Source organism: Panthera leo, chromosome C1, assembly GCF_018350215.1.
Source record: "Panthera leo isolate Ple1 chromosome C1, P.leo_Ple1_pat1.1, whole genome shotgun sequence".
Taxonomy (NCBI): Eukaryota; Metazoa; Chordata; class Mammalia; order Carnivora; family Felidae; genus Panthera; species Panthera leo.
The window spans coordinates 183,175,153-183,198,541 of NC_056686.1; the positions used below are offsets into that span (position 1 = coordinate 183,175,153).

General features: G+C 37.9%; 1 protein-coding gene across 2 annotated transcripts in view; it reads left to right on the top strand.

The window, feature by feature from the left end:
- The window catches only part of PLCL1 (phospholipase C like 1 (inactive)), a 345,162-nt gene that overhangs the window by 265,931 nt on the left and 55,842 nt on the right, over nt 1-23,389 (top strand). For both annotated transcript variants that reach the window (XR_006205632.1, XM_042949622.1), the window contains exons 4-5: nt 14,180-14,255; nt 16,339-16,448. Coding sequence is in view for 1 of the 2 variants with exons in the window: in XM_042949622.1 (XP_042805556.1) it covers nt 14,180-14,255; nt 16,339-16,448 (186 nt within the window). In the remaining variant the exon portion in view is untranslated. The remainder of the gene's footprint in view (nt 1-14,179; nt 14,256-16,338; nt 16,449-23,389) is intronic.

Genomic DNA, 23,389 nt, shown 5'->3' on the forward strand with positions numbered 1-23,389 from the left:
TGATACTATAATAGTGGATATATATCATTACACATTTGTCAAAATTAATACAGCATATAACAGAGTTAACTCTAATGTAAAGTATGGACTTTAATAATACTGTGTCAATATTGGCTCATCAACTATAATAAATGTACCACATTAAAGAAAGATGTTAACAGTAGGAAAATGAGGATGGGCTCAGGGCGTTTATAGGAATTCTATGTAGTTTCAGCTCAGTTTTTATATAAACCTAAAACTTTTTGTAAAAATAAAGCCTAAAAAAATCCTTTACAGACTATTAATAAAAAAAAAGTTGGATGACTAAGGCTGAAGATAAATCCTGGGTGGTGGTGGTGGTGGTAGGGGGGGGCACGTATTCCAAAATGAACAGCTTGTATGTTCAACTTAGACTCAAATCACTTAAATATTTGGATTTCTCAAAAATGGTAATGAATTATATAGACGCTATCCAAGAGGAAAAGTTGTAACTACTAAAAAAAACATAGAATACATTTACAATAAAAAAAGACCTGAAGTCATTTCTGAACAGATACAAATTTGGCTTATTTCAGTATCAAAAGAAACAAATCAGGCAACAAGTAACCTCCATTTACGGAAAGCCAACCTGCGTGTTATCAAACTATCCGATTTATCAACGGGAAATAAAATGAAAATATTTTAGAAAACATTAACCCTGAGTTCCTCTGCATAGATTTTTTCCCCCTAAATTTAGCTTTTCCCTAATGACCTGAGATGGCTCTATTCCTTATCAAACACTGGCTAATTTAATATTTGGAAATATTTCTTCTTGAGGGTCTTAAAGATTCAGTCTTAAAAGTCATTTTAGTATTAACATTGCAATTATAATTCTATTATAGTATCTGTGTTGATATCAAGAAATCAAATATCAAATATATCCATAGTAGAGTAGGCTTGTTTACATGGCGTAATTTCAGAAGACACCTTCCCTCCCATTCTGTATCTTATTTAAAATATAGGTTTTCTATCTGGTACTTGAAATTCCAAAATTATAATCAATTCCTTTGGGCTAAGACTTTTTATTCTCTTTTAAAATGCCAAAAAAAGGGGGCACCTGGGTGGCTCAGTCGGTTGAGTGTCCGACTTTGGTTCAGGTCATGCTCTTGTGGTTCACAAGTCTGAGCCCGCATCGGGCTCTGTGCTGACAGCTCAGAGCCTGGAACCTGCTTTGGATTCTGTGTCTCCCTCTCTCTCTGCCCCTCCCCTGCTAGCACTCTGTCTCTCTCTCCCAAAAATAAATAAACATTAAAAAAATTAAAATGGCAAAAAAATAGCTATGAATAATAATACAGTGGGTTATCAGTAATCTGTGGCTTTGAGTGAACGTAACAGATCCTGTCCTACAACAAATTTTTATCTGGGAAAAGGAAAAGATCTTAATGACAGAGTGTTCCCCAAGTCTGGGTTAGCTGAGGGTGAGTTTGCTCAAAGAATTACAATTTTTCCTAAGAACAATGCTGTTTACAATATCCCTTAATACTCTGAATAGGGATGTAGCTATAAACATCTGTCTGATATTTGGGGCAGCTGAAGCAGAGGTGATTTTCCTGATAGCAAATACATGTCCCAGCCAGAGGTGGGATGTGACAGCTTCTGAAAAGCACTAAAGCAAACTGGGAACATTATTAATCAATAACTTAGGCAAGTAGAATGGGTTCTAAAAGCTGAAGGTGGAATTGATGCCTCCTTCCTGGACTAAAGATCCACAGTAGAGGGCTATTGGCATTAGGCTTGCTACATTGCCATTTCAGTGGTCCTGTGGTCACCAGGACAGATTTTCAGAAATTGTCCCCATGATATAATTGAAAGCCAGAGCACCACTTCTAAGTGACCTGTCCCTTTATTGCACTGTGATTTTTTAATTAATTATTTTTTTATTTTTCTTGCCCAGGTCTCTGAAAGAGTAAGCTTCACTTGCCCACTGTGGATTTTCCCTTTCTCTAAGAAAATTGGGGCTCCTGGGTGGCTCAGTTGGTTAAGCATCCAACTCTTGATTTTGGCTCAGGTCATGACCTTACTGTTTGGAGACTGAGTCCTGTGTCGAGCTCTGTACTGACAGTGTGCAGCCTGCTTGGGATTCTCTCGATCCCTCTCTCTCTGCTCCTCCCCCACTCATGCTCTCTTTCTCTCTCTCTATTTGAAAACAAACAAACAAACAAACAAACAAACAAAATATCCACTGAAGTAGGAAATATAGAGTCACTGTCAAGTCTTTTAAGGTTGCTAATGCAATATAATTATGTTTTACAAATAAAAATGATGTAAGGTTTTGTTGTTGTTGTTGTTGTTGTTGTTGTTGTTGTTGTTAGGAATAGTCTAATTCTTGGGGCTGTTAAAAAATGGAATTGGTTACCTAAAGAGCTGCCCAGTGTTAGAGCCAAGCATGGAGATACTTAATTTTATAAACATTGACTGAGTTCCTCCCATGTGCAAGCCACTGGTTTGAATGCTCTGGAAGGTATAGCAGATGCTGTGTTCCAGCAGCTTACAATTAGGGCAGGTGACGTGGTAAGGTCCATCCCAGGCCTATGAGTCTGTGGCTGGTGATCTTCTTATGTTCTTTTCATTTAACATGAAGTTGCAACAGTGGGCAATTTCATTGGAAAATACTTTATAATTTCAGTAGGACACTGTCAAAATTAGTTTGTTTTAATAGATATGACTTTTTTCTCTCTACAATAGTATTTGTATGCATGTCGATTTCATATTATTTTTGAAACCCATCTTTAGCCCCAACCTTAATGTTTTACTCTAGTCACATTGCTACATTTGAATACAGAACATTCTTGGGTGTCTAAAGAACCAACATCAAAAATTTCGTAGGTCAAAAACTGGTTCATCTTCTTATTTCCTAGGTATTCATTTACCATCTCCAGACCACTGCAAAAGATACCACCTTGCCAATCATCCTCAGTTCCTCTAAATCATTTCGAATGCTTTCTCTCTGTTAACTCCAATAAGGTCTTTTAATTTATAATTCAATATTAATGAGATCCACTGCTTTTTTTCCTCATGTTTTTCTCATGTGTCCATTTTCTTTTTTTTCTTTTTTGAGGGAGAGAACGAGAAAGAGAGAGAGAGAGAGAGAGAGAGAGAGAGAGAGAGAACATCTTAAGCAGGCTCCATGCTCAGTGTAGAGCCTGATGTGGGGCTTGGGATCATGACCTGAGCCAAATTCAAGAGTCTGATGCTTAACCCACTGAGCCACCCAGGTGCCCCATGTATCTATTTTCTTATATTGACTTAGCCAAGGTTCTTACCAGGCTCTCTTCTTCTCCTGCCTGAATTTTTCAGTAGGTTGACTAGTCCCTCATTTAGTCTCTACCTTTCCCTAATTCAACAATTGGAATAATCATTTCAAATTCTATTTTTGAGCTTTTACTAGACTTGCAAAATCTTTGCCCACCAGTGCTGGCTGTTTTGCCAATCTCATTTCCCATTTCCTTCTGTTTGAACCCTCTCCTTCAGTCAAGCTGATGTATTTCCCACCTCCTTTTTATTTTCCATCCTTTGTATCTCCTTTCTATATCACCTAGAATGCCTTCTTAGCCTTAGTTCCCTCTCCATCAATCTAAGTCCAGCCCTTTGTCCTAACTTCTCGCAAAATTGACCTTATTAAGAAAAAAGTCATTTATTGAATTTATTCATAACATTCAGTACATACCAACTATAAAGAACTTTAGTAGATTTTGTACAATACAGAGATGAATAAACAGAGACAGTTATCAGCACAAATAGCTATTTGTAAAGCATGATGGGTCTTTGACTCTTTGACAACAAAAAACACTTTCTCTTTCAACATATCATTTTGTATAAGTCATTAAGCTTTTGATTAGTCAACTCAATAAACAGGTCTTAGACACGTTACTGTGCAAGTTGCTGAGGGGGAGAAATGGTATGAATCAAAATTTCTATCCTTGAGAAATAAAAAATCCTGATGAGAAGGCAGGACTTAACGCCTTACAAGGGCAGGAACAGTGGGCTGCCTGGGTGGCTCAGTGGGTTTAGTGTCTGACTTCAGTTCAGGTCATGATTTCACGGTTTTTGAGTTCAGGCCCTGCGTCAGCTCTGTGCTGACAGCTGGGAGCCTGCTTTGGATTCTGTGTCTCCCTCTCTGCCCCTCCCCACTCACACTCTGTCTCTCTCTCTCAAAAGTAAATAAACATTAAAAAAATTTGAAAAGGGGGGCAGGAACAGAGACATACAACGTCTACATAGTGGAGCAGATGATGTTTTATGTCCTGAAGTGGATGGAGTCTAAGGAACTTAAGTACTACGATGGACTTTCACAGTGACTTGTAATACACCCCAGTCGCATTTCCACTCCATGCCCCACAGAATTTTATTTGCAAAGAATTTTTTTTTGAAAAACGTCTGTCTCTCTAGAATGTTTTTATTTTCACTCACCTCTCCCTTCTCTAAAGAAGCCCTAGCCTTTCTGTACAGGGTCTACTCCAGAGCACTGGGGAGGTAATTCAAGGATCTATGGCCCTTGTTACTCATGGGCAACTTATTTGTACATTCTCAGGTTATGATAGAACCTTCGTAAGAAGTAGCAGATACAAATGAGAAGTCCCTATCTGCAACTAATTTCAAAAGAAAAATGCTGTCCAACCTTTATATGATTTTTTTCTTCAGATAGCTGAATTTTTTCTTTTCTAATGTTCTGACCTGTCTACTTTTTCATGAATCATCAAGAAGTATTTGCTTAACATATTTGGGCTTTTTCAGTGTTTTAAATTAATGTGAAAACTTTTAGGTAATTAGTGTTTTGAATACAACATTCAGAGGCGGAATACTTACAGGAGATTGCAACTGAAAAATAAGCCCAAAGTATTCTCTGAAGGTGACTTCTGTGCTGAATTATTTAACATTAACATAAAAGTTAAAACTTTACTATGATAAGAGTAACAGATTTTCTGACGATATAAAAGAAAGCAAAAACAATCTTGAGAACGTGGGTCAAGGGTTATTTAATCTTTTACTAAGTCAGTCGGGGGTATGATTTGGAGAGCAGTTGGTTTTGTTAGCATGATCAGGAATCTAGCAAAAAGAACTAATTGCTATCTTTAATTACTCTTGTAATGGAATCAATATGCTGCCAGGTTATCAGTTAAGCCAAACATAATGGGTTGTCAGTGTTATTACAAAGATACATTGAGGCTCAGGAAAGGAAAAAGTTGTGGTATGTCTCTCAATATAGTTTTACTTATTGAAATCAATTTAAATTGAAATTAAGTAAGTCACAGATACTCTCCTATCACTCTCTCATTGTGAAATTTGTGTAGAACTTTATATTGGTTTGCTTTTCGAAAAGCTAATTGTGTACTAATAGAATGCAAAAAAAAAAAAAAAAAAAAAAAAAAAAAAAAGAGCCTGCTGGTAGGTGCTCAAATAGAGCTGCTTATTTAAAAACAAGGTATCATATGCTCAGTGCATTGAAACTTCTACTTGTGGGTGTAGCAATGTCTTCTGATACATTTTTTGCATATTGGGGGAAGTGTCAACATCTTGAAGGTACATTTCCACTTGGTACCAGCATTCCAAGGACACTGGACCTCAGAGGTGAATCAATAAGCTGTCTACGTCACAGGCTAGATCTCTGTGAAATATTGTGCATTCATCCTCAAAGTGTGCTTTGCATTTCTGAAGACTCAAGTGAAATTCTGGAGATGGTTCACAATGGTTAGTAACCTGACAATTTTTTTATGAATGAACTAAAATTTAAAATTTAATCATAGTGTGAGATAAAAACAAACATTTCTAATGATTATTCAAGATATAGCTGACAACTATATTATGGAAATAGAACATCTGGAGAAAAGAAAAGGTAAAATGATCCCCCTATGCAGACAGCAGCTCCCTGAAGTAGATCTTATCACTGTCGTGGATGTGGAGACAAATGTTTGGCCTGCTCCGTGTGAGTTCTCTTGTCCTGTATCATCATGAATGAGGCTTGAAAATGTAATATAGAGTTAATCCCAGGACAGAGAATACTTTGTTGCATACATCAAATGCAGTGGACTTCCAGTAAGCTTGCAAATGTTCTGGCCTTATATGTATATCTGTTTCACCGAAATTAACAGTCTCAATGAGATTGACTTTGCTTAAAATCAACAGATGCCAATTTATTAACAATCCATTGGATTTAAAACTTTTAAAGAAATTAAAAATTGAAGGAAATTGTGTTCATTCTAGTTGGCAAATATATATGTAAATATATATTTGATTTTAAAAGGTATCAAGTTTGATAAAATTTAAGTCTTCAAGTTTTTTCTTTTTCTTTTCTTTCTTTCTTTCCCTTTCTTTCTTTCTTTCTTTCTTTCTTTCTTTCTTTCTTTCTTTCTTAGAGTAAGAGAGCCTGAGCTGGGGAGGTGCAGAGAGAGAGGGATAGAGGGAAAAATCCCAAGCAGTCTCCAAACTGTCAGGTCAGAGCCTGATGCAGGGCTCAAACTCACGAACCGGGGCATCGTGATCTGAGCCAAAATGGAGTCAGAGGCTTAACTGACTGAGGAACCCAGACGCCCCTCAGTCTTCTTAAGAGGAGAGAACAAAATAGGTCTAGAGCAGATTGGCATATTCTTAAGTGATTAACTTTCCAAATTTGATAACTCCTTCCTGAAAGAGCAGTAGATGCCACTGAGTATATTTCTCTCTAGGTTTGATAGGAAGAGTATCTATGTTGGTTGATGCCTGCTGCAAATTAGACGTGGAAGGAGAAGTAGTCAGGGAAACATGTATTTTTATGATACTTTACTTGGTGAATTTTACTTTATTAACGTTTATCACAAATTTGTACTTGCAGTAGAAATTCTGCACTTTAATATAACATCAGTATCACAAAGCAACTCATAAGCTTAGATCTGTTCCTCATGAGCCTCGGTTCTAGTCTAAACTATTTCACTGACCAGCTGTTTGGTTTTAGGAAAGCCCATGTAGGCTCAATTTTTTCTCTTATAAAATGGTGTTTTCCATGATAGATGGTCCTGAAGGTGACTTGTAAATATAAAGTTCTGTGGTTCTAAGAATTTGAATATACTCAGGAGAAAATTGGAATCTGTGGAAGGTTTATGAGTATATGACAAAAATTGATCTTTTTAGTACCATTCAGTGGTTACATTGACTCTGCAATGATCCCAGGCAATTAAATTCCCTATTTTTAAAAGTTGTTTAAAAATTTATTTTGAAAGAGAGAGAGAGAGAAAGAGAGGGACAGTGTGAGTGGGGGAGGGGCAGAGAGAGGGGATGAGAGAGAATCCCAGGCAGGCTCCACACTGTCAGCTCAGAGCCTGACGTGGGGCTTGAACTCATGAACTGTGGGATCATGACCTGAGCCGAAATCAAGTGTTGGATGCTTAAATGATGGAACTATCCAGGTGCCCCTAAATTCCCTATTGAGAAGAGCTGGAAGCACAGTTTATTCACACAGGTAGGACACTTTAGCCCATCCCTGAGTAAAAGCATTACTATCCCCCTTTGGTAAAATTTTTATTTTATTTTATTATTTATTACTTTCTTAATGTTTATTTTTGAGAGAGAAAGAGAGACAGAGCACTAGTGGGGGAGGGGCAAAGAGAGAGTGAGACACAGAATCTGAAGCAGGCTCCAGGCCCTGAGCTGTCAGCACAGAGCTCAACATGGGCCTCGAACTCACGAACTGCGAGACCATGACCTGAGCTGAAGTCGGACGCTCAACTAACTGAGCTGCCCAGTTGCCCCTAAAATTTTTATTTTAAATAAATGATTTTGGTCTTAACTGAAAACACACCGCTGATTAGGACACATCTAATGCTTAAAGAAATGCTAATCTCTGTCTGAATAAGTCTTCTATTCTTTTAGATTCAAAGCCATGGTAAGGAAATAAGATCCATGAGGCGATATTCATGTGACAGAACCAAAGAAAAACTCTTTGTATTACTACAACAGACAGAGGCAACTGGGAGCTGAGGCTGAGACCTCCATGTAAATCCAGGATGCTGCCAGATTCTATCAACTGAGTCAACCTACCTTTGGCTGAATAAGTACACTGACTACCCAGCAAGGAGATTCTATGAGGACATGCTTCTCACCTTCTCTCCTTAGCTTTTGCATTTTACATTTCATTTCTGTCAGGATCTGTAGAGACCTAGGAAGGAGATTAAACTCAAATCAACCATTTTCCCTTCTTTACAACTTAGATATAAAGCCAGGGGGAGAGGTTGAAGTTGTTGATTTAAATTTGATTTGGAATTATTGGTATATTTTGGCCATCTATCTTATTTGTTTTCCCTACAACTACTAACTGAAAGTTGACTGCAGAAAATAGAATAAAATTATTTTTCTAAATACAATGGAAGCTGTTACCATAGAGAAAATGATCAAAAGCTCTTATGAGAAAAGTCCATATGAGCAATGATATTAAGTTCTGGGAATATTGATGATGAGTATTTTCAGGGTAATAGTTAGGACTTTTATTACTAAAGGATTTCAGGTTATCCTGTAGGAATCTCACTGAGATATTCTGTGTGGAAAATTAAATCACACTTGACTATCTCACTACAAAGTGATCTGTTAGACAATGGGAAATACAAACTTCTTACACTATGGGGTGAACAAATATTTATTTGGGGGATTTTTAAGATAACTTGAATCATAGAGTTTATTGAATGTTTTGGTCCTGGTTTATTTTACCTTAAATAAGTAATAATGTTTAAAAATGTATTTTCTAATACTTGAGTAGTGTATTTTCTATAGGTATATTCCTATTAAAAGGATTATTTGAAGGGGAATTCAGAACATATTGGATTACAGAAAAGTGGAGAAGCCTAGAAAAAAAGACTAGAGATAAAAAGAGAAATAAGAGTTCAAAAAGACAATTATAGGTTTGAGAAGTGATCAATAATAAATAAAATACTTTCTTGTGTGTAAATGTGTGGGTAATTGATATGTAGAAGAAATAAGGATCACAGAGTTAAATAGGGAAAAGGTGATTCTATAAATGAATTGATGTATCTGGGGATATAAAGGTAAATGAGTAAATGATCTACTAGAATTACAATTTACTGGAGAAATGAAGTGTGAGAGATAATATAAGTAAGCAGTTAATTGTAACTTGATATAGAAAATAAGACATTCTGTAAACAGACTAACAAAATAGAATGTTCTTGGGATTTGGAGGTGAGAGGTGGAGAGGAAGGGAAATCAGGACACCAGTGGAAGAGGGGGGCACTCGAGTGAGTTTTGAGGCTGATGGGATTTTGACCAAGGGAGATGGCTTATTCAGAAGACTTTCCTAATAGAAAGAAATCTGAGGAAGGAGGAATAAGTGGGGTGTGTTTGGAGAAGTGTGAGCCACACCTGGACCTGGGAGAATTGGGAAACCATAGGGGAAGAGGCTGCTGAGGCAAATAAGAAGACTCAAACTTGGAGTTAGAAAATTTTACATCATCTAACAGGCAAAGGAGAAAATAACAAATCTGGGAAGTAGCTAGTGCTATGCTTTTGGACAATGATTCTGGAAGTGATATTTGGAAGGAGTGAGGTGGGAAGGACCAGAACCTGTCAGTAGCCAAGAGGGATTCAAAGCCATCTTTGAGTGTCTCCAAGGGAGTTTGGGGCGCATTTGGAGAAAATAGGAGATCTACACTTTTTGGCAGGAGTAGAGGTGGGAATGGGGTGAGGCAGGGAAAGTAAAATGGAGGATAACAACATTTGAGCTGCCTCTGGAAGGATAATTAGAATTTGAAAGATGGCCCAGAGAGTGAGAATGAAGGCTTAAATGAGGAGTGTTGTGATAAAGAAGGAAGCAAAGGGATAAAAGTGGCAGGTTAGGCAAGACTTGGTGACTGACAGAATGTGGGAGCTCACCTTCTGGATGTAGTGAGGCAGAGTGTGTTGGTGATCTGAACCTGGGTGTCTGGAAGAGACAGAGAATGCTGGAAATTACAGATACAGCTATCTGATAGTAAGCATCTCCACCTTATTTTTTCTCTGCAGAGAGCACACTCAAAGGAGTGACTAAATGAGTAAATGAGGGCTTTGGTTATAAAAGTATGGGTATGGGTTAGTAAAGCATCAATGGGCGGTGAGCACCACAGGTATACCAACAGTAGAGAGCTGTCATCAGTTGCAGACCTAAAGGAAAAGGGGAAGGAGCCATTCCTGGCACTCAGTAATATGGTACCTGCCAGAACAGGGCCACTTGACAGGAGCTGTGGCCTTGTAGAGAGGAAGCTATGGAGCCACAGTCTGGCAGGGAGGGGATGATCAAGGAGTAACTGCCATAAACCTCTCTCCTCCTGCCTCCTGTCCTGATCCCTTGCCGGTTGGTCCCATTGGCCAATCCTAACAGGAATCAGAGGCAAGGGAGCCTGCTTGATGTTGCCCACAGAGATCAACTTCCCCAGCCCAGAGCATAGCAGAGAGGGGATCTAGAGAGCCGAATAGAGAGGGCCCAGCAACTCCTCAGTAAAAATATTTTGAGAATTTATTCATTCATAAATGATACAAACTCAGTAACATACCAATTCATACAGTGTAAAAGAAATCAAGAATAGAAATCAGCGTTGGATTTTAAAAGTTTTACTTATGAATAATAGAAATAAATCTTTTTGCTCTTCCAGTGTGATTGAATATGTTGATCTGATCCGACTGTCATTGTTCTCACTTGTCAGTGTTGCTGAGAAAGAAATCATGGCGTGAATAGAACCAGGAGCTGCTCTGCCATCTTCACGTTTTTGCTTGTGCTTCTGTAATCTTCATTTTCCTTTCAGGAATGCATATTTGGAAGGCTTAGTTTGTCTAGAACAAGAAAATATAAGTGGTACTTACTCTACTACTTTACAGCCATATGTAAGTTGAAATATTCTGGAAGCAACTAATAAATGAGTGCTGTTGTCAGCCCTCACCTAAGGTGGAATTACCTTCTTCGTCTTACCTCAGTTCCCACCTTAGAGATACTTGATCTTGATTTGGCAAGGGGGGCAGGATCAATCTGTAAAGCTTAATTTGCTTGCCAGTTTTGTGGGTTAAATAAATGTGAATAAAAGTCGTCATTGTTTCTCCTCACACCTCAAAGGATTATCTTGTGCCCCCGCCCCAGAGTACATGTACCTCCCTACTTTGGAAACCACTGCTATACACCGTTGGAGGTATGAGTCTGGAATTTAGGAGAGAGCTGAGCATTGAAGATGTTGGCTTTGAAGGGATCTGCATGAATACAAATTTCATAGCTCTAAGCACGGATGGAATTGCTAAGAGGAGAGATAATGATGAAAGGAAACAGTGGAGAGCTTAGGCCAGGCAGCTGGGAGGATTCCTACATGTATGGATATAAACAAGGAGAAAGAGGTAGTACAGAAGTCAGAGAAAGAGCAAAGCATGAAAAGAACCAGGGTCCCAGAAATCAAGGAGGGCTGATCAGAGGTGTCAGCTGCTGAGTTGGGAATGAATGAAGACCAAGGATTGGCCAGGTGTGGTTGATTATGAGGCCAAGGTTAAACTTTGAAGGTCTTGGTGGAGTCTTGCATGAGTCAAAACAATGAGTGCGGGCTAATTTTTAAAGGAAGGATTAATGAGGACAACCATTCAAAGGCCAATAGAATATTTATTATTGTTTTTGTTTGCTTACTTTAAAGTAGGAGATGTCGTGTGGAGAAGGGAAAAAGGTGGGAGAGAGGTAGAAATTTTGGAAAAAAAAAAAAGAAGGAATCATTAGAAACAGATTCCTGAGGGAAGCAGTAGAGATGGGTTTGAAAGTCTAGGTAGAAGGGGTAGCCATGACAAAGAGGATACTTCCTTCTCAGGTTGTTACAAAGAGGCTATGGTGTTTTTGGATGCAGAAATTATATTCCTTTTATACTCAACACTGAGGAGATACTTAGTAAAATACTGCAAAGAAAACTGGCCACAAATTAATAGTTTCTTAAAATCAAAGAATATGTTCTCTACTGAGAGCAAAACCAAGGGAAATGAGTGTAAGATGTCAATCAAGATTTAATAAAGGAAATTATCAATCCTGTTACTTTTTTGAGTTTTTCTTAAAAAGGGCAAATTTGAATCTGGTTGAAATGGATTGATTATGGGCATGCTCACACATTTTTTTTTTTTCTGACAGGCTGGGCCAGGTGACTTTGGAAATGCTATATTTTATTCTCAAAAAGATTGCAAGTATTTGAAGGCATACATTCTCTCCTGGAGTATGGGCAGGGCAGACAAAATCAGAGGGGTGCTATTTTTTTCATGACAATAAGTGGATGCCAGGAAACTGCAATTTTAATTCCAGCTTGATAATTAATTAGTTCTATTTTTTGGACAAGAATCTTAACTTCTATAACTCTTCACTTTCTTTTTTTCTAAAACCAAAATTAAGGGGGTGGCCATGATATCTAAGATTCTTTTGGTCTTAAAATTAAATGATTCTAAAAATGTATATCATATTACCTATTTTGCTTATGGTAAAGTCACAAAATATGTCCATTATTTATGAATGTTTCCCTTGCTTGAATTTCATGAAAATATTTTGTCTACTACTTAACTATTGCAGCATATAACTTTTGAAAGTGTAATAAAACTCAATTGATGTTGCATGCATGGATGCTAAGCTTAGAAAAGACTGAATCAGATTGCCCTCATATTTAATCTTTTTCTGCTTATCAGTTTCATTCACTTGGAAGCTTTAGTCAGTTAGGCCACTATTAGTCATTTCGTAAATTGTTATTCACTAGCTTTCCACTTCCTTTTGAGAGTTGAAAGAGTTAATGCAGTTAAAATGTTTGACTCAGTCTAGAACTTCTTGGGTATCTATTTTTATGGTTTTGATGGTCAATTTAGCTCTCCAAATAAGTTACTTTCAACTACTACTTTAGGCAGAAAATATGAGTAATTGAATTTTGTTTGGTTGAATTAATTATCCTATTTCATTCATGCATTTGAGTAGACTTCCCTGCTAGACTCTGAGCTCCATGAAGCTAGAGATGTGTCTGTTTTTACTCCTTAATGCATCATATCCCATGTACTTACCACAGTGCTTACACATAGTGTCTGCTCAGTAGATATTTCTTAAGTGGATGATATGATTTTACTTCTATGGAGTTGTTAGGCATTACAAATTTGTGATTCAATATTCTTTTCCATTTAAAATTTGTAATCATGAACCACTTTATATTTGTCAGTGATTATACAAGACTAATCTGTTCAACAGCAGTTAATTATGAAAGATGTCTTACCCCAGACCTTCATGTCCACTTTGCATTCTGCCTTAAAGTCCCTTCAGAATATTCAGACACACAAAACACAGAATAGCCAGATGAGATGGGATAGCATTTATTGGGGATAGAAGAGTGGCTGGAAGTTCAAGAAGTGTTAGTTTGCCTCTTGGTTGCCTTTCTTTAGTCACTTCTTCAAAAGGGCCCCCATGCCTTGTCATCCTGATCACAACTTCTTTACTGATTATCAGCTTCCCCCTTCTTCACGTACAGATTTTTCTTTTCTCCATCTCTCCAATAGTTGCCTTATTTCCCCTACTTCATTCAGTAGATTAATTATTCCTTGGACATTTTTGCTTTCTATCCAAACGTAAAGGTCAGGGACAACCATTTCGGTGTTATTGCCTACAAGCTCTGTTGAATAATTGGTGTCTCTGAAATCTGACCCACTCCTCATTCTTGCCAGTGGAGCTGGAGCCCTTTTAGAGGGAGGACCAGATCTCCACCATTTTGGGGCCACTCAAATCCAAGCTGCTAACTTCACTGATGTGTTCAGTAGTCCTTTAACTCATTACTAGGTGATGCCTTATTCTGATTCTTGTTGCTATTGTTCCAGTACCACTTGCCTTATTGTTGCAGTTACGTTTGGAGTAAGGCGATGGAATAGAGGTGTTCCTGAATGTGATCTGGGGCTGAAAGAATGTGTATACATCTATTTAGCAATTACTTATTTGGCACTCATGATGTGCCAATCATGTTACGTGACTGAAGCAATTATAAGGTAGGTGCCTCTAGTGGTAGTGCTAGAATGAATGGGTGTTGGAGCACACGTTATCCCTCCGTCTCTTACCTCTTGTGGTCAGGGCTATGGTTCCCCATTACTGCCAGCATCAGGAGAGTCTCTCTGTGTGTTGTCTTTCCAATGAGTCAGTTTAAGGACTGCTAACAACCACCTTTTTTTATTTTTGTGACAGATGATTCAAGAGAGCCGGTTTCTCATAGAAATGGCAGATACAGTCCAGGAAAAGATTGTGCAGTGTCAGAAAGCAGGTAATCCCCCCCAACTCCTGCCCCATTTCATTTAGAAACTTAATGATAATTCTTGATAGATTTTTCAAGTTTCCATTTTTACTCTTAAAATTCAAATATTTTATGCCATAGTTTAGCTATAAATTTGAGTTAAACTTAAGTCTTTGTTTAGTACAGAAGAAGTCTTGGTGACAGTAGGTGGGTTGTATGTACATAGGGGGGTAATGTCTGAAGATGTCTAGAGAGGTGAGGGGTTCTGAATCTACTTTTGTGGTTTTTACTACACATTGCTCCTTAAGAACCACCTCATTTTTACAATTTGAACCATAATCCTATTAATCTTCTAGGCTTTGGCCTCATTTATTAGTCATCCTTTTAAATTTATTCTTTCTTTAAGGATAGGATGGATCACATCTCTGTGAGGGTACCACTTTGTTGATTTATATTCACCTTCATCCATACTCTATACTTTTGTCTTTCTTGGATTTATATTCTCCTTGATTCCGACGCACAATAATTAGGATGAAGGAGATGACAATAATGACAATTGCTTGATATATTGGCATATGATATACTGTGCAAATACACTATGTTGCTTAGTCCTTATAACAACTCTACAAGGTAATCACCATTATATCCAATTTGTAGATGAACCATCTGAGATTCTGAGAGATTGAGTGAATCACCCAAGATGCCTATTAACACAAGGTAGAGCTGACCTTTGAACCCAGACCAGACTTTAAAAATGGTGCTCTTTGCTGACTTGGTCCACAGACTTAACTGTTTCTGTTGACAAAAAGCACAGAAATAATCCCACGTACTTATATAATGCTCCTATATGTGAGGCAGTACTTTGAGAGCCTTATATGTGTTGACTCATTGAATCTTCACCACCATCCCTTGAGGTAAACACTCTTGTTATCACCATCTCACCAGTGAGGAAACTGGATCACAGAGAGGACTTGTTCATGCTTATGTAGCTAGTAAAGTGGTAGAGCCAGAGGGTAAGCCCGGCTCCACAATCATGCTCTTACCATGTGCTATATTTGTGATGTTAACACTAAGAAGGTTAATGTGGTTTTGGGCTACGTTAATAAAAGTAGAGTAATTAGAATAAAAAGGGTGGTGGGCTACTTCAGCCTTGTGGGCTGCTACCCTACCTTGTGTGGGCTGCTTCAAGCCCACTTTGAATATGATGTTCCTACAAGCTCTTCTGGATGCAATGCAATATGCAATATGCAATCTTCCTGGATGTCATATTTAAAGAAGAGACATTATTAGTAAAGCTGAATCATGCTAGAATGTTCAATCTGGAGGAGAGAAGACTCCAGTGGACTTTATCTAACATCTTTCTTCAAATATTTAAAGGGCTGCACAGTGGAAAAGAGGTTGGACCTAGCAGGTCTGGATCTAGCTAGCACCAAGGTTCCAGGGAGAGAGACTTTGGCTTGACATAAGGTATAGCTTTCCAAAGATGGCATAAGCTGTCCAGAAGAAAGTGTGATTCCCATCTCTGAGGATAGTGATATCTTTTATAGTATTCAAGCTTCTTAAGAAATAGTTGAGCTAAACATAATTTTAAGGTCATTCTCAAATATGAAACATTTAGGTATTTCCAGGAACTCTATTTACAAAACATGTTTTTATTTTTACTCAACATTTGTCGGTTAACCTTGTTATCCACATGGGCTCCGGGATCTACTGTCAATCTATGGAGATGGTTTATAGGGAAAAGTAGAATAAGTTCATCTATCACATATGGTTATCAGTTGCACATTACACTGTTTCATGTAAAAACCAGGTAGAAGACAAACGAGACATATGTACCCTCTTGGAAGAATTTGGTTCTTAACTTCCTTCTTATGTCTTTATCTATGCCTCCTGGCTGTTTCAAAGGTAATTTGGTCTAATGCATCCATTATTGTTAGTTTGCCCCTAAGGACAGCCATTGGTGGGGATGAACAGAATGAGAAGGAACATTCAACTCAGGGATTTCAAAATTATAAGAGAAGGGCAGGCATGGGAAATAATAACATTTTTCATAATAAAATGTTTTTCTGAAATAGCATCATACTAAGAATTCTTACATGTTCTCTTTTCAAAGGGATGGAATTTCACGAGGAACTTCATAATCTAGGGGCGAAAGAAGGCTTGAAAGGAAGAAAACTCAACAAGGCGACTGAGAGTTTTGCCTGGAACATTACAGTATTGAAGGTAAATGAAATTCCCAGGGACCTTCTTTGCCTTTATTATTCTTCTCCTCATGTCTCCAAAGTCTAGAGAAACATCGGTGGTTAAATGCAGTGATTTGAATTTTTAAGTAATATGTGGCCTAAATCACCAGGTTCATGCTCTAAGTGATGGGGAGATTGACATACTTTTTGCCCTAATAGGACAAACGAGGTTTGTGGTGGAGACAGAGGACAGAACGACCTAATTCCACTGCCTGGTGGTTGTGCTTGTGTGTTTTTACTCACATGGACTCTGCTGTTCATGTCAATATAACTGTTCTTGTCTGTGGCAAGAATAATGCCAAATGTTGTGGGAGAAGGATCCAGCACAAGTGATTTGGAAGAGCTTTAAACCTCAGAATATCTGGAACCATTTAGGATTATTTTATTTTAAGAACCGTTTCTATAAATATATTTATTTTTGCAAATAGCTTTGGAAGTCAGTTTCTTGAGATTATGATTTGCTCTGCTGAAAATTAATTTTAGGAGTTTGAAGTAAAGATGCCACTTTTCATATTTTCTTATGTGAAAGGACAGATGATTTAGGCAGTTGGAATAATTTATTCCTGACAGTGTGTTGAGAAGAAAATAGCCACAAATGTGATTAATTAAAAAATTAATCATTGCCAATGTATAAAGAACATCTACTATATGTCATATACTGTTTTACAAGCTTTAATAAACTAACATTTTAATATGCACAACAACCCAATACTACTATTATTCTCATTTTAGAGGCGAGAAAACCGAGGCATTAAAAGCTTAGGTATATTACCGAAGGTCACTCCACTAACAAACAATGGAAGTGGAGTTTGAACCCAGGCAGCTTGGTGCCAAAGAGATATGTTTATGAGGAGGTGCCAGGTGAACTGTAAGACATGTTACAAATGTTTCTTAAAAATTCAGTTCACAAATATTTGCTAACCTCCTACTATGTACTGGACTTTATGCTAGGTATTGAGGGTCCATGGAGAGCGAAAGAGGCACAGACCTTGACCTCATGAATTAACAGTCTGGAGGCAGGAGGTGGGATGAGGGAAAATAGGCATCATTTGCTTAATGAGCAGGGAGGAGCTATAGCGTTAATATGAAGAGAGACTTATTTTATAATATTAGAAGACAACATGTCAGCGTGAACCCTGACTCAAACACTTTCTGATCAGATATTTATGTGGTCTTGTTAATGTGCCAGTCACTGAGAAAGGGGCTATGGATACAAATATCAGAAGAGTAATACCTGGGCCTCCAGGACTGGTGTACCAAGGGAGACAGACATGTAACCAATAATGGCCATCAATTATTCAGCACTTAATATGTGACAGGCGCTCACAGCTAAGGTGTGCCCTTGCAGCAACTCTTGCTGACCCTGGTATGCATCTATCCATCTCACAGATGAGGACATTGAGGTTTAGCAAGGTTTAAGCTTCTTGCCTTCATCTAGTAAATGGCAAAGCTGAGATTTCAACTCATGTCTGTGGGTCTATACTACACTGTCCTTCTGCTCCCCATAAAACTCAATCCATGTGACTGAGTCTAGGCAGCCTAGTGCAAGGGTGAGGCAGGCTCTGTGTGCACATTGCCTGATAGCTGTGAGGCTTTAACCAAATTGTATGATCCTTCTGAGGGCTGACAATAATATTAGAGTGACAATAATATATATATTTTGAAAGTTTATTTATTTTGAGAGAGAGCACGTGCATGCAAGTTGGGGAAGGGCAGAGAGAGAAAGAAGGAGAGAGAAAATACCAAACAGTTTCCAAGGTGTCAGCTCAGAGCCCGATGTGGGGCTTGATCCCATGAACTGAACCATGAGATCATGACCTGAGCTGAAACCAAGAGTCAGATGCTCAACAAACTGAGCCTCCTACATGCCCCTAGAGTGACAATAATGTTAATACTCAGGGTTTTGTGAGAATTAAATGAAGTAATATATACAAAATGTCTAAGTCACAGTGCATAAAACTAGACACTGTATACACACATGTGCATATATAAAGTAATAATAATATACATAGTTATATGTATAATATATATATGTGTGTGTGTTATATGTGTGTGTGTGTGTGTGTGTGTGTCTGTGTGTGTGTGTATGTATGTATGCTATTACTTTTGCCACGTGAAGATGACATTGGAGGAACAAGTTTGTTGTTTCTTATTTTATTTAGAAGTCTTTTAATAATTAATTTTTAAATTGAGATTTCTTATTTCTGTATTAATCTGTGACTTAAGCCCATTCACTGTTCTGTGTTTCTTTGGTTTAGTGACAGGGGCTGGTTGCTAGATCGGGCTGGGCAAATACTATACATGCCATTCTAAGACAGATCTTTTGAAACATGACCAATATTCTACTATTGTAGCTAATGTACTAGCTGCTAGCATTTCAGCTTGAGTGCTAGGAACTTAAACAAGAATAGTGAATTTTTCCAAACTTTTAATATTTCCTTTCCTTCATGGTATTTGGTGGGCTTGTTAGTCAGGTGCTCTTTCCACAGTGCTGAACAAATGACCTTCTTGGAGTTTGAATTTTTAGCTGAGGGACAGAGACTAGGCTCTTTTGGAGACTGTTTAGTTCAATGATGCCTCTCTGAGAAGATCCTCCTCTCTAAGACTCTCCCTTTCTTTTTTTCTTTTTAAATGCTTATTTATTTATCTTGAGAGAGAGAGAGAGCAAGAGCGAGAGAGAGAGAGAGAGAGAGAGAGAAAGAGAGAGAGAGGAAGCAGGGGAAGGGCAGAGAGAGAGAAAGAAAATCCCAGCAGTCTCCATGCTGTCAGTGCAGAGCCCGATGCAGGGCTCAGTCTCCAGAACCGCAAGATCATGACCTGAGCAAGTCAAGAGTCAGATGCTTAACTGACTAAGCCACCCAGGCACCCCCCTCCCTTTATTTCTTGTGTCTTGAATGTGAAACTCTTAATTCCTGCTTTGTTCTCCAGCCTTCCTGTTGATTTTCCAAGCTTCTAAAGTCTTCCAATAAATCTCCTTTTTCTTAATTTTCTAGATTCAGTTTACATTCCTTACAACTGGTTGAATAAGCAGTAACCAAACTTTTGAGACATAAACAGTGAATAGGTAGAATATGGCAGGGCCTGCTATAAAGTTGTGCATTGCCAACAGAAAAAGTTTCCTTACATGCAATTTATATAAGTACTCTCTACTAACTAGAGGAAGGGAGTGGGGATTGATGAATATTGGTTGAATATATGGGTTCGTGAAGCTAAAAATATTTAATTCCAATGTACTTTCCAACAAGTAGGGGAGAAGCTGAAAAAAAATGAGAAATGTACGTCTAGGAAAAAGGTTGTTGGGACCAAGGAGTGGTGGAAAGGAGCATTGGCTTTAAAGTAAATTGAGCTGAGACTAAAAAAGTAATTCTTTAGTTTATGTTTTCTGAAATTCAGTATTACATTGATACGATATTAATAAATGAAGGAGAAACTAGAGAAAAATTGGCAGAGACAAAGATAAATAGCTCTATAATAAAATGAATATGAATTATACTTAGTGTCTACACTTTCCAAGCCAGAGATGAGGACTTAGGATCCAGCAAGAAAGCTGAAGTCAAGATGGTCCTGGAAACAATCCATGTTTTTTTTTTCCTTCCATTCATATTTTAGTACCATACATGGGTCCAGAGTAGGGAGTTGCTTAGCATATCATTTGCATTTCCCCACACTTTGGCCATATGCCAATAGCCGACTATGATATTTTCCTCCTATCCATTTCTTTCTCTTTCACTGCTGAGCACAGAATCAAATTCTATATATAGCCGTTATATTTATTTGGGGTGATGTGATGATACACGTCTCAATGACTCAGTCTTCAGTATATTTTCTAGATAATCATTGGACCAAGATAGTTGCATCTCATCCTACCATCAGACATTAAGAGTTACTTCCATCTGTCTTTTCTCCACGCTATCCTTCAGAAATGAGTGTTATTTGGTTATTAACATAATATTAAAATCTTACAATGGAATTTTCCCTGTTCTTTAAGTCTTCCAGAAAGAGATGCTACAATTTCACTGGCTTAGTTAACCTATTGTAGTAAATTGTTATTAATTTTTGAAGTGTTTCACTCATGAGAGTTTTGAAGTTCTTTTGGAAGAGAGATATGAATTTATACTATATGTCTGAGAAAACACAATGTGTTATTATGTGGAATCCATTTAAAGTCTTGGACTCCATCCAGAGTGTCTTGACTCCTCAAGTATAAAAAGAACTTCATTGTAAGGCAGTCACACCTGTAAAACTGAAATTAGAAAGAACCCTTGAGTAGCATTTTAGTGAGCTTTCCCAGTATATATTTTTCTAACTTGGCCTGTTAGGCATTTTAAGGAACTAAATTCAATTATCTTTACATTTTTAAAAGTTTGATGAAAAAATCAATTTTACCAGGCTAGACATGTGTCAAGTAGAAATATATAAAAAATAATATTCAAAAAATATAACTAGTAAACATTTTATTGTAAAGGAAAAATTATGAAGTTAGGTGGTCACTAGAGCTTAAAAAGGAATAAAAATATTAGGAAGTGGCTGACTTCTTATTGTTCATAAATTTCATTGATTACTAGTTGAATGACATGTATTAAATAAATTATGATGAACAATTACTTCATCAATGAGCACTTCTATTAATTGATATGTATTTATACTTTCCCTACATAGATTTACAGCCTGTAATTTAATGCATTCCAGTGTGTGCCACACAAAAAAATCCAGTTGGAGCATCTGGGTGGCTCAGTTGGTTGAGTACCTGACTCTTGATTTCAGCTCAGGTCATGATTTCTCCCAGGGTCATGGGATTGAGCCCGTGTTGGGCTCTGCACTGAGCATGGAGACTGCTTGAGATTTCCTATCTCTCTCTCTCTCTCTGTCTAAAATAAAAATAAAAAAAACAGTTCTTTTTTATAGATTTATATTCAGTAGGTATGACCAATCTTTTCTGCCTGACTTGTTGGCTTTTTATTATTGTTTAAGCCTTTACTTCTTCTGCTTTTTCTTGGCAATATTTTCATTTTTCTTGGGAAGAGCAGAGGCTGGAGCTTTTCACTTCTCCTTGGGTACTTGTGTTTCTAATGCAGGCAGATTCTCTTATTCAGGCCCCAAATTTCAGGCTGTCGCATCTCTGGGAAATATTGCTGAATAAGGGCAATTAAGTGGATGTCAGTGCGGTAATACACTTTCTAACAGAGCCTGCAAAACCACTTGAAGTCTTTGCTCATTGTTGAGAGACAGGAGAAAGGAAATAAGATGATGGGTTATTGAGAAAAGAAGTATGAGAGGTATCCATCTCTGAAAGACTGAATGATAGCAAGAATGGAGTCACCCTCAACCAAATGACCACTTAAAATCATTCTTTGTGACTCTGTATGTGTGTGTGTGTGTGTATGTGTGTGTGTGTGTATCAAATCAGCCTCTTCTGGTATCCATAGTGACCATATATCCTGGAGGCTTCTCTGAAGTTATATCAAGAAGGGACATGTCCAGTGTCCTCTATGTTGTCTATTGAGAACCTCTCCAATGGTGTTTCTGGTAGCTGTTGGCTCTTGTAGTAGAAGCTAGAGAAAGGCTAGCTTTCCTCCTGAGGCAACTCTTTGAGAAAAGAATGACAGTTTATGAAGTCTAGAAACAGACTCCCAGTGACAACGATGCATTAATAATAAACTATTCTTCATATTGATAATACTATCAATTGTTAAATAACCTAAAGCAAAGGAGTCAAGAGTACAGACTCTGAAGCCAGACACTTTCTACCTGTGTGTCCTTGGAAAAACTTCCTTTCGTCTCTGTGCTTCTGAGTCAATTGGGATATGCTAGATTGTGCTGTGGTAACAAAAATGTGAAAATCTCAGTGACTTAAAACAATAGCTTGTTTCTTGCCTCTACTGTATGTCCATCACAAGACATACACAGCAAGTATATTTTAGGAACACAGGCTAATAGGAACTGTATCTAATACTTCTACAATCCTAGAGGTAGGGAAAAGCACAAATTGGTTTTAAACACTTCTGCCATATGTTCACTTCTGTCATAGGTCTGCCATATGACACATGGAATCATAGTTTCCTTCTATTTATATTTGAATGGCCAAAACAAGCCACATGGTCAGATCTGAATTCAGTGGAGTGGGGCAAGTGTATACTTCCTCAAGGAAAGGGAACAGATTTTGGTGAATATAATGAGGTTCCTCAATTACACCCACTTCATAGGATTATATGAGGACTAAATTGTAGAGGCCATTTTTAGGCAAACAGCCTTGAGCAATGGAATGTAGAAAGGGCCCACAGTGTTCCCCTGGCTGAATACAGACTGGCCATCAGGTGACCCACCTCAGTATATCCACAGGCCCTAACTGACCAATGGGCTACTTACAACTAGGCACAGCTACCAAAAAAGGGAGAATTCCATATATCGCCATACCTCTTCCTCTTCTCCCTTTAAAACCGAACCCCACCCACTGCCTCTCCTTTGCTGTCCTGTCTGCCATTCCCTTGTGTTGTATTCAATAAACTTCTATCGCCTTTGTTTTGCTTCAGGTGAATCCTTTTACCTTCCGCATCACCAGCTTCCACTCAATCACCATCCCACATTTTGAGGCCCCCATCTGATTTAAACACCCCATTTAAACACCACGTAAGTGAATTAAGATATATAAAGTGGTGTATGGCATATAAAAAGTGCTGTATAATTGTTATTTTTATTATTAGTAATTAGCATTCACTGCTTATAATAAGCAGGTAAGTGATTTTCACACAACATCTTAAGTCATTTTAAGGGTAATGCTGTGAAGTTAGTGGTACTACACCCATTTTGTAGATAAGAAAACAGGCTTGAGAGGTTAAGTAACATTCCCATTGGCGTACAGGTACTGAGTGAGGGAGCAAGAATCTAAATCCAGAGCCCATGCTGTCAGCCCACTATGCTATA